Source organism: Emydura macquarii, unplaced genomic scaffold (genome assembly GCF_026122565.2).
Source record: "Emydura macquarii macquarii isolate MOO-44397 ecotype Brisbane River unplaced genomic scaffold, CSIRO-AGI_Emac_v2 contig_295, whole genome shotgun sequence".
In the NCBI taxonomy this organism is placed as follows: Eukaryota; Metazoa; Chordata; order Testudines; family Chelidae; genus Emydura; species Emydura macquarii.
In genome coordinates this window covers 13322703-13339054 of record NW_027130432.1, presented here as the reverse complement: position 1 = coordinate 13339054, position 16352 = coordinate 13322703, and the positions used below count along the sequence as shown (strand labels likewise).

Genomic DNA, 16352 nt, shown 5'->3' with positions numbered 1-16352 from the left:
TTAGAGGATAAGTGAAAGCAGCTTTGAAAATTAAAAAAAAAACAACCTCCAACATAACCAATGAAAGAAAAGGGGATATTGATAGTAATTAATATAAATCAAAAGTTAGGAATTGTAGAAAATTGATAAGGGAAGCAAAGGGACACAAGGAGAACTCTATGTCCAGCAGAATTAAGGACAGTACGAAGGAGGTTTTTTTAATATTTCTGGCACAAAAAAAATCCTGACAATCGTATTGGTCCATTACTATGTGTAAATCGTAGAAAGTATCAATAATAATGCAGAAAAGGCAGAAGTGTTCAATAAATATTTCTGTTCTGTATTTTGGGAAGAAAAAGATTATATAGCTGTATCAGACAGCGATGATTACTCTCTTTCCATTCTACTAGTATCTCTGGAGGATATTAAACAGAAACTACTAAAGTTAGACATTTTTAAATCAGCAGGTCCAGAGAGCTTGCCACCAAAAGTTTTAAAAGAGCTGGCTGAGAAAATCACTGGACTGTTAATATTGATTTCCAGTATGTCTTGGAGCAGTGGGGAAATTCCAGAAGACTGGAAAACATCTAATGTGGGGCCAATTTTTGAAAAGGGTAAACAGGATGACCTGGGTAATTATAGGCCTGTCAACCTGACATTGATCCATGGCAAAATAATTGAGCAGCTAATACAGAACTCGATTAACTAAGAATTAAAGGAGGCTAATGTAATTAATGCCAGTCAATATAGGTTTATGGAAAATAGATCCTGTCAAACTAACTTGATATATTTTTGACAACATTACAAGTTTAGTTGATAAAAGTAATAGTATTTATATAATATACTTAGTTTTCTATAAGGCATTTGCCTTGGTACCACACAACATTTTGATTAAAAAACTAGAACAATATAAAATTAACATGGCACACATTAAATGGATTAAAAACTGGCTAACTGATAGGTCACTAAATGTAATTGTAAATGAGGAATTGTCATTGAGCGGGTATGTTTCTAGTGGGGTCACACAGGGATTGATTCCTGGCCCTGTACTAAACATTTGTATCAGTGAGCTGGAAGAAAACATGATAAAGTTTGCAGATGACACAAGAATTGTGGGAGTGATAAATAATGAAGAGGACAGATCACTGATACAGAGTGATCTGGATTGCTTGGTCAACTGGGTGCAAACAAACAATATGGATTTTAATATAGCTAAATATATATGTGTACATCTAGGAACAAAGAATGTCAGCCATGCTTACAGGATGGGGCACTCTATTCTGGGAAACAGTGACTCTGACAAAAAATTGGGCGGGGGTGGGGATGAATAATCAGCCAAACATGAGCTCCTAGTATGATGCTGTGTCCAAAAGAGTTAATGTGATCCTCAGATGCTGTTGGGAGGCTGTGTCTGAGTTTGGCGGTGTCGCCCAGTGGCGAGAGTGTGTGGGGCTACAGTAGGGGAACCCAGGCCCTCCCTGCTCTCCTGGGTTCCAGTCCAGTGCCCTGTGACTGGCAGGTCGGATATGTGGCCTAAGACTGTATGTATCCAAGCCGGGACACTTGCTGCCACAGCCTCTGTCCCTCTAAAGCCACCACAGGGTTTGCTTATGGACTCACAAAAAGGGGGGGAGTCCTTCCTGGCCATGATCCGGAGGTTCTTCGCTGTCAGTCACAGCCTGCCGTTACCAGTCTCAGGGGGATGGGTCTTCAACGGCTAGGCCATTGGGTCTGGTCCAGGCACCATGGAGCTCCTGTGGCCTCTCTGCAGGAGCTAACAGCATAGGACTGCTCCCTTGCTCTGCCCACCCTGAGTGCACTAGGCTGCTCCATTTTGAGCTCTGTCTCCAGCGTGAGCACACCTGGGCAGGGCTTTCTGGGCCCAAAGCTGCTTGGTTCCTCAGTATGGGGCTTATACACCCCAACCCAGATGCATAAACAGGGGAATCTCGAGTAGGAGTGGAAAGGTTATTTTATCTCGTTATTTGGCACTGGTGTAACTGCTGCTGGAATCCTGTGTCCAGTTCTGGTGCCCACAATTCAAGAAGAATGTTGGTAACTTGAAGAGGGTTCAGAGAAGAGCCATGAGAATGATTAAAGGATTGGAAAACAGGCCTTATAGCGACAGATTCAAGGAGCTCAATCTATTTAGTTTAGCAAAGAGAAAATTAAGGGGTAACTTGTTCACAGTCTGTAAGTATCTGCATGGGAAACAAATACTTAATAATGGGCTTCTCAGTCTAGCAGAGAAAGATCTAACGCAATCCAGTGGCTGGAAATTGAATCTAGACAAAATCAGACTGGAAATAAAGTGTAAATTTTAACAGTAAATGTAATTAATCATTGGAACAATTTACCAAGGGATGGTCATCACTGACCATTTTAAAATCAAGATTGGATGTTTTTATAAGTGTTCTGCTCTAGGAATTATTTTGGGGATATTCTCTGGCCTGTGTTGTAAAGAGGTTCAGAACGGATGATCAGAATGGTCCCGTCTAACCTTGGAATCTCTGAATCAGAAGATCCCAAAGTATTCTAGAAAGGAGGTCAGTATCACTATCCCCATTTTACAGATGGAGAAACTGAGGCACAGAGAAATTAAAGTGCCTTTCTCAAGCTCACTCAGTAGGCCAATGACAGAGCCAGGAATAAAACCCTGTACTCCTGAGTCCTCCTAGACCACAACCCTGTCTCAAGGCCCTATTGCCTAGACTGTATAGCATAGATTAGAATATATTTTGATGTTCTAATCCCAGTGCATTTCAGGGGATGGATTATTATATGCTCCTGTTTTTGCCAGAGGAAAAGTATTAGCCACTTTCTCCTGTATTTTCACTTACTTTGATGGAACATCTGCAGATATCTGATAATGTGATTGAGAGAATCAAAGGGCCAAAGCTAGTTAGGGAATAATTAAAACGAGAGGACGCAGGTGCATGTAGATATCCCATTTTTAATGACTAGCTGTGCATTTCCTTCCTTTCAAGTTGAGCTGATGGTGGTTTATGAAAATGAGTCATTGGAACACAGCACAAATTGAATTTTCTAAGCCATATATTTTTCCTTCTATTGTGAAATGGAAAATAGATCTTAGACCAGGGGTGGGCAATAATTTTTAGAGAGAGGCCACTCCACGAATTCTGGTAAGTCGTCGTGGGCCTGGGCCACTTCCGGCTTCCGGCCACGTGACTGGAAGCAGACAGTTCAGGAAGTGACTGGCCTTGGCAACTGGAGCGTCGGGCAGCTTAGTTATTCTCGGCAGTCGCTTCCCAAACTTCCTGCTTCCTAGGGGCGGACGGGCCATCTGGCAGTTCTGGCAAATGCCAGAGAGGCCGGTGCACTCAAGGGCAGGTGGGCTGCATGGGCATTCGTATTAAAGGCGGGGAAAAGAGCCGCTGCTGTCAAAAGCCTGGGGCCGTGGTGGCCCCACCTCTTTCCCTGCCCTCCCTGCTGGGAAGGCAGAAGTTTTTATGCTCCATGCGGGTTCCCCAGCGCCTGGTGGTATCTGTTGTTCAGCTTCCCTGGTCCCTGCTTGGACTCCATGCCAGGGAGTTACTGAGGAACCCAGGAAGCTGAGTAACAGATACAGGTACTTATACAGAGCCGCCCAGGAACCTGCCTGGTGCATATAAAGGTCAGCAGGTCGGGCAGGCAGGCAGGCCCGCAGCATGAGATCAGACTGCCCACCCAGCGTTTCACTTCTCTCCGCCTGTGTGGTTGCCGTGCCGCCTGCTACAGAATCTGCTCTCAGCCTGCCCAGTGCCCGCTCCCCATCTCCGTGTGCAGAGACTCGACTCGCTGCTTGCTGCTGCAGTGCTCTGCTTTGCCGATTCCTTCCTCCCCTCCTCTCTCTCGCCACTGCTCCCTGTGTCCCGCCTCCCTGCTGCCCTCCTGTGCCCCCCAACTCCAGCCACTGCTCCCAGCATCCCTAACTCCCTCCTTCCTCACTGCAGCTGCTTGCCAAACCTGACCGGTTCCTCCTCTCCCCACTTGCCCCGCTCCCAGCCGCTGCTCCGAGGAATCCCTGAGCCGCCTCACTGCTGCTGCTTGCCAGATAGGTTCCTCCTCTCCTCCTCCCTCTCCTCCTCGTCCCTCTCTTCCCTGCCCCAGCCATTGCTCCCTGCCGGGAGGCAGCCAAAGACCCATGCACCTGTCCTTATAGAATCGGGCCACCTGGTCAGCCAAGATCTGCATATAAGTGCCCCGCTGGGCTGCCCCAAGTCGGCGGTTGTGGCCCGTGGCACGGAGGCTGTGGACAGCCCGGTCTCGGTGCGTGGCACATGCACGGCGTGGGGCATGGCAGGCTCTCCCTCGACTGAATTAACTGTGCAGGTCAGGCTGCTGTGTTATGTGGGAGGGGGAAGCATAGAGCGGACAGCTTGAACTTGGGTCGCTTTGCTTTAAAGACCAGGGCCAATTTTTAGTCCCAGTCCGTCACTGCTGCGTCTGGTCATGTGCCCAGAAGCCGGCCGTTCGGGTAGCGACCAGCCGAAAGCTGCCTGATGCTCCAGGGCAGCGCTCCTGCATGGCGGGCCGGCGGGCTGGACAGAAACGTTAGACAGGCTGGATCCGGCCCGGGGGCCATGTTTTGCCCACCCCTGTCCTAGACTCTTTCAGACCCTGAGCCTGTGCCTCTTCCATTTGAACATACCACATTCCTTAGTGTTGCCAATAGCAAATGTGTAAATGACATGCCTGAGGAACAAGGAGTTTGGCCTGGATGCACAGAGGAGCGTTACAGTACCTAACTTTTAGTTGCCTAGAAGCTCCCTGTGATCCACAAAGCCCAAGGTAGGCACCTGGGCTTCGCATACAATGAATGGGGAGAATCAGACACCTTAGGCTGTGATTCACAAAAGCCATCATGCTAGCCAATGGGACAGATCAACAAGAGGGATGTGTGCTAAGCTCCACCTCTCCAACCCTCTCTCACAGAGATAGGTGCCTAAATCCAGGCTGCAGGGAGGCATCTATTGCTGCCACTGAGTCACAGGCAGGCACCCTCTTTGGGGTTAGGTGCCCACTCTGTTTTCACAAGCAGCCTGTGGGGAGTCTGAGTAGTTCAGTGATTAGGGCACTCACCTGGCATGTGGAAGGACCTTTGTTCAAGTCTTCCCTCTTCTTAAGGAGAACAAGGGATTTGAAGCATGTTCTGCTACCTCTCAGGTGAGTGCTTTAGCTAGAGAGCTATAGGATGTGTTCCCCTAACCTCTGCTGTTCCATTGTGACTAAATAATTTAAAGCGTCATTAGAGCAGGAGGAATGGACTCTGGATCTCCCACATGCTGGGTGAGTATGCTAACCACCAGGTAAGAGTCATTCTCATGGTTGTCCTTGCTCTGACTTCTAAGTTGCTCTTCCATGAGTTATCTGCGCTTCAACAGGAGAAACTGAGGGATAATCCCTCCCCATCAGTATATCCCATAACTCAGAGGTTAGGGTGATCACTTCAAAGAGCAGACCCCTCTTCAAATCCTTTTTCCCCCTGGGGCAGAAAGGAGACTTGAACTGGGAGGCCCTCCCATCTCAACTGAATCCCCTAACCCCTGGGTTAAAAGTTATGAGGGAGATCCTCTTTTTTCCTCCAACCCCCACCCCAGCTGTTTTGTGTCAATTTACCTAAGGAGCCCAATCCAGTAGGCGTGCTCTGCAGGCATATACCAGAGTGGGTCCCACACACGACTTAAGAGGGCAAAGATCTATCGTCCCCCAGTTTGTTAATTGTCCTAGGGCTTAAGTGGGAGATAGGTGTCTGGATGTCTGGAGTGAGGAAGCAGTGTACATGCCCAGAGGCAGAAACATAGGTGACTAGGGAACTTTTACTGCAAAGTTCAGTGAGTTTAGGTGCCTATGGTGTCCAGCGGGAGTTTTATGAATCTCATTGGAGCCTGAAATTGGGACTCAGACTCCTAAATACTTTTGTGAATCTAGGCCTTTGTGCCTTAGGAGCAGATACTTTCTACCTATCGGTAATGCTGATACTTTCATAGATACAGAATGATTATCCTTCGACACTGCAGAAGCTTCCAACAGCTTATGTATTTTGTAAGAAAATCAAATATGCTTCCATATCCTGCTTAAAACTGAGCATAGCACGTTCAAAAAGATCACACTACACTCTTTTGATACAGAACAAAGCATGCCATTTTGACATTACCCTGTCTGACTTGTCTGCTCTTGCAGACTCTTTCCCATTTTCTCCAGGACACTGCTCTTTGTGGAAGTGCTGTCATCAGGATGCACTGATTATACTGTGTGTAACCAATGAAGTCAGGAAGCAATCGATATCCATGTGATACCCATACCCTTGCTGAGAACCTGTTCTGGCTGTTGTACCTAGGACGTAATGTTAATAACTGTCCATCAGATATGAAATGCTAATCTTTGTAGCCTCCATGGCTACAAGTCATGGACCCTTGTGGTTTCTGAGGAAATGGGCTAGAAAGCTCTCTTCATCTCTGAGCAGTAGACAGCCAGGTGACTTTTATGATTGCAGTGCATTGGCCATGGGCAGTTCTTTTGGTTAGTGAGCAGCAGGACTGGGCCATGCACAGTGGAATGCCGCATGCTGGAATTAGTGAGCTAACACCTGTAGGGTTTGTCTCTGCTTGTTTTTGTCACGCTATGAGTGGGTCACAACCATGAGTGCCTACCTCAGGGCAAACTGTCATAAACAGGGCAGACACTTTGTGGTGTGTTCTACAGTTAGATTTCACCAAGTGTGAACTCCTGGATCACTATAACGGTCTTACCATGGAGTCACAGGCAGTCCCCTTAGACTCTCCAGTCTATCTTGCCACCCAGACAAACTGGACTTAGTGATAAATGATCACTTACACCAAAAAGCATACCACATTCAGGTTGCTTCTGGTCCCAAGAGACCCGTCACTTACCCCCAGATCACTGGGTACCTGGATCTTACACCAAAGACAACACCTGTAGCCAATCCTGTAATAAGCTATTTAAAGGTTTATTAACGAGGAAAAAGGAATAAGAGAGTTATTTACAGTTCAAGTAAGCAAACATACACACAAATGAGTTACTATCTAAATCCTAGGAATGACTGAGTTGTAGTGATCTGTCAATTCAAAGTGTATTTCAGAGCAGACCCAGGAGGCAGCTCCTGGGGATCTCTGGCTTCACTGTAGAGTCTCTGGCCCTTCAAAGTTCAAACAGTCAAAAAGATTGAGTTTCTTCTTGTCAGGGATTTTTATTCCCTTCCCGCAGAGTTGAAGATGATGGGACAAGTTCACGTACACATCTCTTCTTCATGGGTGGAGGGAGCAAATCAACAAAGTCTTTTGTCCTCTGATGTTCCACAATGGCTTGTCTGGTATCTGTGGCCTTTTTTTGTTGGGCAGGAGATGACAACTCCTGTGGCAAACTAGCATTTCACACTTGATAATGTTTCTCTCCTGACTGGGGGCTTTACAGTTTCAGAGCAAACACTTAAATTTACCTTATAACATGGGATATAGATATTATCAGTGAGATTAATGCATGCAGTAATTTACAAGCATTTCATTGAGTCTAAACGCTTTCTTATAAGACTCATACCTATTCTGAGCAGAACAAACATACAGGTGACGTGGTCTTCAGCTACAAGGTTGTCAGTTCTTAGCTAATGTCTGCAGCCTGGGCAAGAGCTGGCATCTGGCCTGCCAGTGTCACCGGTGGTTTTTGTTTTGTTTTGTTTTTGTTTTGTTTTTTTCAGGGAAAGATTCTGGTTTGAATTTTGCGTGACAACACAAATTTTTAATTCTGTAATCTGCTGGTTCTGCATGCTGAAATGGGAAAAGGGTGGGCAGGGGAAAGTGTGTGTGAGGGGAATAGAAACAGCAATAGTTTGCAACAGACAATTTTCCATGTTGGTCTTGCCTTTTAAGGGAGTTGAATGGTGTACAAAATGTGTATCATTTTTGTTGCTCTCCTCTGGACTCTGTCCAATTTGTCCACATATTTCCTAAAGTGTGCCACCCAAAACTGAACACAGTATCCAGCTGACACCTCACCAGTGCCGAGTAGAGAGCGGAAGTTACCTTATGTGTCTTACATGCAACACTTCTGTTAATACACCCTAGAATATTATCCATTTTCGCAAATGCATCACATTGACTCTTATTCAATTTGTGATCCACGATAACCCCCAGATCCTTTTCAGTATTACTACCACCTAGCCAGATATTCCCCATTTTGTAGTGGTGCATTTGATTTTTCCTTCCTAATGTAGTACTTTGCACTTGTCCTTATTGAATTTCATCCTGTTGCTTTCTGATCAATTCTCTCATTTGTCAAGGTCATTTTGAATCCTAATCCTGTCCTCCAAAGTGCTTGCGACCCCTCCTACTTTAGTGTCATCATATTAGTGAAAATGTAAAAAAAAAGAGATTAGTGAGACAGAGCTCTGTGTAAGGTCTGAAGCTGGTCTCTCACCAACAGATGTTGGTGCAGTAAAAGATATTACCTCACCCACATTGTGTCTCTACTATCCTGGAACCAACATGGCTTCAACAACACTGCAAGCAACCAACCAACCAATAATAGATTGTGTGCTAGAGGAAGTTTCCTTTGCGAGCCTCTTGCCTGCTCTGATTTTGCCGTTCCCTTTATAACCTCTGTGAGACAGTCCCTTCTTCTGCCTAATTCAACCTGCAATTCTGAATTAGGCCTGGTCAGAACTGTTCCGTTAACTTTTTTCCAACTGATAGTTGAGCTTCTGACTAAACAAAAATTATTGCAGAAAGTGTCTACTTTTCTGGGAAATACTCCATTTTCTGTCAGGAGTAAGGCACTCAGCTGCACCTGCTCAGTACTTCCGTTGCCCTAACGAGCCAGCTAGGTCGCCTGATGGACCACCCTACCTGATTAGCTGAGAAAGCCAGCAGACCAATTCTTAAACCTAGCAGCAGCAGTAGCTCGCTGGCTGCTCAATGTCCATGCCCGCAGACCTTCTGCCTTCCTGTGCTCCCCCTCCAAGCCCTGTTCCTGCTTTGCTCCTCCACAGCTCCAGCCCAGATCCTGTCCTGCAGCCCATCTTGTTCCCATCCTGTTCCAGCCTTGCTCCTGCCTCAGAACCAGCCCTGCTCCTGTCTTCCCTGACCTCTGGTAATTCAGTTCCAACCCTCAGCTCTGATTCCTGACTCCGTCTCTGTCTCGACCCTTGGCTCTGGCATTTGGACTCTGACTCTGGTTCTGACCTTTGGCCTTGCTTCCTGGTTCTGGCCCTGTCTTGACCCCCGACTCTGGCACTTGGATGCCGATCACTAGATCCAATCAACTATGACCTGGGCTCCTGACATTTTTCAGTCTGACAGTTTTTGGATGAAAGTTTTTCCTTTTTTCAGTGAAAATTTGAAACAATGGATAGTTTTCACCCACCAGTACTGTCCAACAGACACATCAATCAAATTCCAGGATGTCTGTACAGCTGTGATCTTTCTGTGTCTCTCTCCCCTCACCATCACCCCCCACAGGTGATCTCCAGTGTTTGCTCTGCGTTAGTCTGAACTAGTTGTGCTGTGTACTGTTCTGGCCTTTTGCAGACATTTGTCAGTGATCAAATGACAATGATAGGCTCAAAGGAAAAGGTAAACAAAAGATTCAGGAAAAGCCCCTGTGTACTTAGAAGTTGCTGTTGTTAGGATTGTATCCCACTCATACAAGGGAGCTCAGGAGTTGTAGGGTAAGGAGAGATCCTTCTTTAGAACAAGATAAGAGAAAAGTCTCTGTTCCCCTTGTCCAAAGATCTCCACTGTGGTTATGGCCCTTATATTTGTAGAATCCTGAATTCGGTTTCTGCACATTGGCCTTTGATTTCTTAATCAAAATAAAGACCAATGAATAGATCAGTTAAGGGGAAGCACCTCTAGAATTCAAGACTTTAGGCTTGGACAGCTTCTTTTGCTTCAAATCTCACTGTGAAAGGTAGAGCTGTATTCTTAGAGCTGTGTCTCAAGCCATTCGTGCAGTCACATTCAGCCTACATAGAAGTGGGAGACTGTTGAAAGCAATCTTCAGTACCATAAGCTGGAGTTCATCATCCCCCTGCATTTTTCAGTGATAACCTACTTTGTCTGCTTGTGCTGCTGCTAACTTTGGTTGTTATGTCCTTAAAGGTAGTTGCAGATATGGTTACAGAGTTCTCTTAGAATCATAGAGTCATAGATGATTAGGATTGGAAGGGATCTTGGGAGGTCATCCAGTCCAGCCTTCCACTCAAAGCAGAACCAACCCCAACTAAATCATCCCAGCCAGGGCTTTGTCAAGCTGTGCCTTAAACATCTCTGAGGATGGAGATTCCACCACCTCCCTAGGTAACCCATTCTAGTGCTTCACCACCCTCCTAGTGACAAAGTTTTTCCTAGTATCCAACTTAGACCTCCCCCACTGCAACTTGAGACCATTGCTCCTTGTTCTGTCATCTACCACCACTGAGAACAGCCTAGCTCCATACTCCCTAGAATCCCCCTTCAGGTAGTTGAAAGCTGCTATCAAATTCCCCTCACTCTTCTCTTTTGCAGACTAAATAAGACCAGTTCCCTCAGCCTCTCCTCATAAGTCATGTGCCCCAGCCCCCTAATGATTGTTGTTGTCCTCCACTGGACTCTCTCCAGTTTGTCCACATCCTTCATGTAGTGGGGGGCCCAAAACTGGACACAATACTTCAGATGTGATCTCACCAGTGCCGAATAGAAGGGAATAATCACTTCCCTTGATCTGCTGGCAGTGCTTCTACTAATGCAGCCCAGTATGCCGTTAGCCTTCTTAGCAACAAGGGCATACTGCTGACTCATATCCAGCTTCTTATCCACTGTAACCCCCTGGTCCTTTTCTGCAGAACTGCTACCTAGCCCGTCGGTCCCCAGTCTGTAGCTGTGCATGGGATTCTTCTGTCCAAGTGCAGGACTCTGCACTTGTCCTTGTTGAACCTCATCAGATTTCTTGTCAAAGGCTTACTGGTTAATTGTATTTATTCTGGACAGATTGCAGCTGAAGCCATACAAAAGGCATTTGTGTGTTGCTGTCACAGGGTTACACTCACTGCAAGGGTGCCTCCTCCTGGTCGCTCTGGGGATTCATTCTTTCCAGATGCTGCGCCCTGCTCTGGCAGTTTTTCCACCCCCATTCTTCGCTCACCCTGCAGCCCCTTTTGTTCCAGGAGCTGCAGCTTCCTGTTCATGACTTGGACCTCCAGCAAGATCACTGTCATCCTCCCCTTCTGGGGTATCAAAGTCTTCCAAGGCAAACTGTTCCAGGCCGTCCATTCTCTGCTGTCTGATCCATGCCACTTCCCCACTTGCTGGTAGGGGAACCAGCACCCAACCCTTTACACCAGGTTCCAGCTCAGGGACCCGCCCAGCAGCAGCCAAGTTCTGCCCTACCCCGTACCTTTCTGGCTCTCCCCCTGCTCTGGGTTTGCCAGCCCAAACTCCCTCCTCCCAGGGAGTAACTATAGGCTACCTAGCTCTGTAGCCCCAAACACACCTCCCTCCTCCCAGGGAGTGACTGCAAACCACTTCCCTGCAGCCCCCCTGCTGTTCTCAACTCCTGTTCCTGTCCAGATGAGCCTCCTCTAATCAATCCCTGCTCCCTGGCTCCTCCTCCAGGTGCAGCCTGGGCAGTTAATTGGTCCATTTGGCCACCTGACCCCCTTCAAGTCTTGTGTGGGGCAGACACCCCAACACAGTTGCTTATAATATTACTTCTGATACTTTAGAGTTACCAGTCCATTGACCCTCACAAGTTAGCATGGGCAAAGGCTTTCCTAATTGGAAGTGCTCCTATTATTAGAACATTTGCTAAAACATGAAGAAGCCTTTCCTGCTGCCCAAACCAAGCCATGATTTGGTTAGTGACCCCATTCTTCACATAGTCTTTTTTCTTTACTCCTATCTTAGCTCTTTGTGCCTGTTTCTCCTTTCCCTGTGGAATGCTTTTCTACTTGGAGACCTCCTACTGGAGCAGAGAGAGAGTTTGAGGTCACAGTTGCCAGGACATCCTTGAATTAATGCTAGTGGCTGGGGGCAAATCCTTGGTGCTGAGCTGGAAGCAGTTAGGTGAAGAACACAGAATTGCTGGCACTGAGGGGAAAATGCTACTTTTCAGTTAGGGATAGTGCCTGGAGTGAAAGGCAGATTTGTACTGCATCCAGGTAACCTGACTGTGCAGTGTTTCCTTAAGGTAACTGCAAGGCTAAAAGCTTGGAGAATAAGTTATCTTTAGGGCAGACCCTCACCTACACATATGAGTGCCTGCCCCTCAAGGGGAGACTCTGCCCTCCAATGTGAAGAATGCATTATAATCTCTTGTACTGAAATGGAACTAATGATACATTCTCCTAACCAATTCCTCCAGTTCGTAAAGGATCTGTGCTCTGCTCTCTGTTACAGGACATGGTTCCTCACTGTATTCATGGAATTCTGCTTCTTGTTGAAAGAGATCTCACTTTTCGGATGGAGAAGCCAGCTGCAGTGCAGGTAATGGAATCATTCATTCTGGGGAGTTCCTGATACTCGTGTTAACCTTGTGAACAGTGAGCTCTCTGTGCATTAATGTACGTTTATTCTCACTTGAAATCTCCGTAGTGCTGTTCTGTATGTTTTGGTTGTGGTCTCTCTTTCCGGTGTGATATTTAAGGGGTGGTAAATTTTCATGACTTGAGTATATCTTGATAAAGTTTCTTTTATTGCCAACCCATCACTTTCACATATGTCCATGAGTATGACAGGATACCAGAATGCTCTTTGAGAGGACTCCAGTGACTAGGGGGACAGATACAGTGGGAGTCATGCCCAGTGGACACTGACCTGAGAACTTTCAGGCCCTGTTGTCAACAACGGGCTAAATCCCTGTGTCTTTGCTTGGGCAGCACTGTTGCTGTGCTCAGCTGAGTACCTAAGAGAGGACACCAAGGATGGGGGACACCCACCCCCTTTTCAGTAGTAGAGTGTCTGGCAGTGCCCTGTTCTCTGCCCTGCCCGTTCTGACTGCCCCACCTGTTTGGAATCTTCAGGCCCAGGGGCTGGAAGTCCTGGCTGATGACTTTGTTTCAGAGATGTCATCTGGCTTTGGTGTCTGGGGGGGGTGCGACCAGCCAGCTGGTACTCATGTTGGGGATGTCTGGGAAGGCATTTCCTCCACTAATGCCACTCCCCAATACACCCGCTGTCCTACAGAGAATACAGTCCTCTTCCATGGTTACTGGGCCCAGCTGGACTGCCCAGTGGCTTCCCTGAGACTTTGACTTGGGTGTGGGCTGAGTGAGAGCTTCAGGAATAGGCTCCATGATTTCATCACACAGAGAAAGAAAATGACTAATTTTAATGGCCACGTCCTGTTCTCAGCCCCAAATCACAGACTGATGCTGAAATCACGGGGTGGAATTCTCTGGCTGTGTTATGCAGGTCAGACTAGATGACAGTAGCAGTCCCTTCTGGCCTTGAATGCTATGGCAGAGGTGTTGTCCTGCGACTCCAGGAAGCTCAGCACAGAAAGGTCCAACTCAGAGACAGGGGCATGTTGAAGGAGTAGCTTAATATATTATTGATGGTTGCAAAACATAAACCTCAAAACATACCAGATGCACAACATGGCTGAGTTACTGTGGCTGCTGGAACCTTATGTTCTGCATTTCCTGATCACCCATAGTTCTGACCGTGCAACTGCAGTGTGACTCCAGTGAGTTAAAATTAATAGACCAGCATCCAAAATTATATTATTTGTGTTAGTGCCTAGAGGTCCAAGTCAGGGATGGGGTCCTGTCACCAGAGCTCCTTCCCCAGGACACCCCCTAAAACCCAGGGCAGGGCCCGAGTACTCACCCAGGCCACTGCTCTGTGATGTCTGGGCGTTTTTCCCACCGCAGTTCTAAGAGCCCCTGGCTGGGCCCCGGGTGGTTGGCCCCTTCCAAGGGTGGCAATGAACAGAACAGCAAGAGGAACACAGAACACAGAGGAATCATCCCAAGCTGGGTTTAGGCTCTCTTCCTTCAGAGGGCACTCGTCTGTGATCCTAAACTGAACTCGCAGGTAATAGAGGGGAATGGTTCCCTCTCAAGGTGAGTCAGCATCGGGGCCTCCTTTCACTCATATAGGGTTCGATGAGGACCTGCCTTCAGCCAGCCCTCTCTCCAGGAGCTGAGCACTGGAGGTCTGGTCTGCCATCAACTGAGTTGGGTTTCTCCCTTTTAAGCTCCCACGGGTGTGATGGGGCGGAGCCCAAGTTTTCTTGTTAACCCGTGTAGCCCTGCATGGGGTTTGTATATCCCTTCGCAGGCCCTTTGTTCTGGATACTGTACATACATGATAGCAGGACAGTCACTGCTCCAGACAGTTCACAAGGTACTCTCTCAATTGCCTGAAGGTGAGTGAGTGAAGTATTGGACTCTGCATGCTAACAGCCCTCGAGTCATACAATGGCAAAGCTCACACTGACTTCAGTAGAGCCAGGATTTCACCCTGGATTCCTACAGAAAAAGGTTCTGAATGCTCTGAGGTTCATTGTGGGAGAAGTTGTTGTAATGTGGCTGTGTGTACAGAGTGTTGCCATCTCAGTTTACAAAGAGACCGAGCAAAGGTGACAAGCCAGAGGCATTTGTTACCGGTCATCATTCACATGCAGGGGGGCATCTGTGTGTGTGAGGGACATAGAGCGAGGTATATCTGCGTGGGTGAAAACTACCAAAGTAATGATTGGGGAAAAAAGATTGAAACAAGTGAAAGCTGCCAAATCCAAGGGGATCAGGAAGGTGCAGAACAGAGATTAATAAAGAAATTGGCATGCAGGAGACTCAAAGGGAAAGTCACAGTTTTAATGAGAAAATGGAAACTTTGTAACTCTAGGGGAATTTTGAATATCTATGTCTGAATTTCTCATTCTCAGCCCAGCACTGCTGGCTCTCTCAGCAGCTCCTGTCCATTTTCCCTGTGGGTATTATGTATCCTGGATGGCACCAGCTCAGCTGCAGCCTCTGACTGGAGCAGGCTGGTGTATATTAGATTTCGGATACCCACTAAGTGGCAAACGGCTCTTGGCATAGCTCAGAGGCGCACTGGGGTTGGAGCAGGGTAGGGCTGTTGTGTGAGGACACTTCTCCGGGCTTTACTTTGGGAAACCTGTTGCTATTTTTGCAATCCCACAGAAACTTTACAAACATACATGAATCATACCATGCCATGTGACCATGGAAGGCAGAGATTTGCTCTGTCTCTGCCAGATAATTTTGGCTTTGGAAGAATTCCTGGCTCCTTTCAAGCTTCTGTTTCACACTGGTTTGCTTCCAGTTTGCCCATTGAACTATAGAACGGGAAGCTAGTGAATTATTCTAAGATTGTTGGGCTTTTGTTTTTTCTTTCATATTGTGATTGGATTATATCTACCTCCTCTGTGCATGTAGAAGTTCAGTCTGTCACAGAAAGCTGGGATCTCTTATTAGCTCCAGTATAAAGTGAACCCATAGAGACATCCACCTTACTTATCCCCCTCTCCTCTAAGGGTCTGCTTACACTGCAAAAAAAGGTGTTCTTGACTCCTCAGTTTAGTTAACTCAAGTTAAAATAGCAGTGAAGACACAGCAACTTGACTTTTGTCCTCATTTAACACCTATAAAGTGATCCTGGGATTGAACTCGAGCTGTTAAACTGAGTTAAAAGCTGAGTTGCTGTGTCTTCACTGCTCTTTTAATGCACATTAGCTAACCCAAGTGAAGAACATACCTTTTCCAGCAATATATATATTGCCCTATCCACTCTTTGTTGCTCCTTTGTGCAGCCAGACGTGATGCAGATGTGCTTTTTTCTTCTCAGTTTGAAATTATCACCTCAATGAAGTCCCTCCACAAGCACATAGACAGCATGCAGCTACCACTGGAACTGGACGGAGCCTTCCCTTACTGTCATCGGGACTGGTTAAGCTTTCGCATGGTGAGTGAGATGCCGTGTAACTAAACTCGCTGCTTCCAGGATTATGGTCAGCTTTTCCATACACCAGAGAGGAGAAACATTGTATAATGAACTGGGTTAGTGCAAGGTAGAGCACTAAATAAATATGAAATTTAAAAAAGATGGGAGATGTGAAGTTCTGATTCCCATGATAGCCATGTCTCAGTTACACTGTGCTTGGCAATATTTGTCTTACCATGGCCGTGTTAATGTTTATGGATGTGCCGAGTGTCCATATCAACATGGCTGTGGGAACCATAACTTTGAATGTCTGAACGTGTATACTGAAGAATGTAATTGCCAGAGGGAGCAGTGGAGGCATGAGAACCTGCAGGGCGAGAACCTGGGAGGGCCTGGGCCATTGATGCTGCCACATTGCCACTAGAGGCTTAGACTAGGCAGCCACAAGAGGACCCTCTAAAGCTAAGCTCGGCA

At 46.8% G+C, this 16352-nt stretch overlaps 1 protein-coding gene across 2 annotated transcripts in view; it reads left to right on the top strand.

Moving 5' to 3' along the window:
- PLEKHG4 (pleckstrin homology and RhoGEF domain containing G4) overlaps window positions 1-16352 on the top strand; it is a 213312-nt gene that overhangs the window by 103627 nt on the left and 93333 nt on the right. For both annotated transcript variants that reach the window (XM_067552805.1, XM_067552814.1), the window contains exons 7-8: window positions 12369-12455; window positions 15783-15899. In XM_067552805.1, coding sequence (XP_067408906.1) covers window positions 12369-12455; window positions 15783-15899 — 204 coding nt within the window. The remainder of the gene's footprint in view (window positions 1-12368; window positions 12456-15782; window positions 15900-16352) is intronic.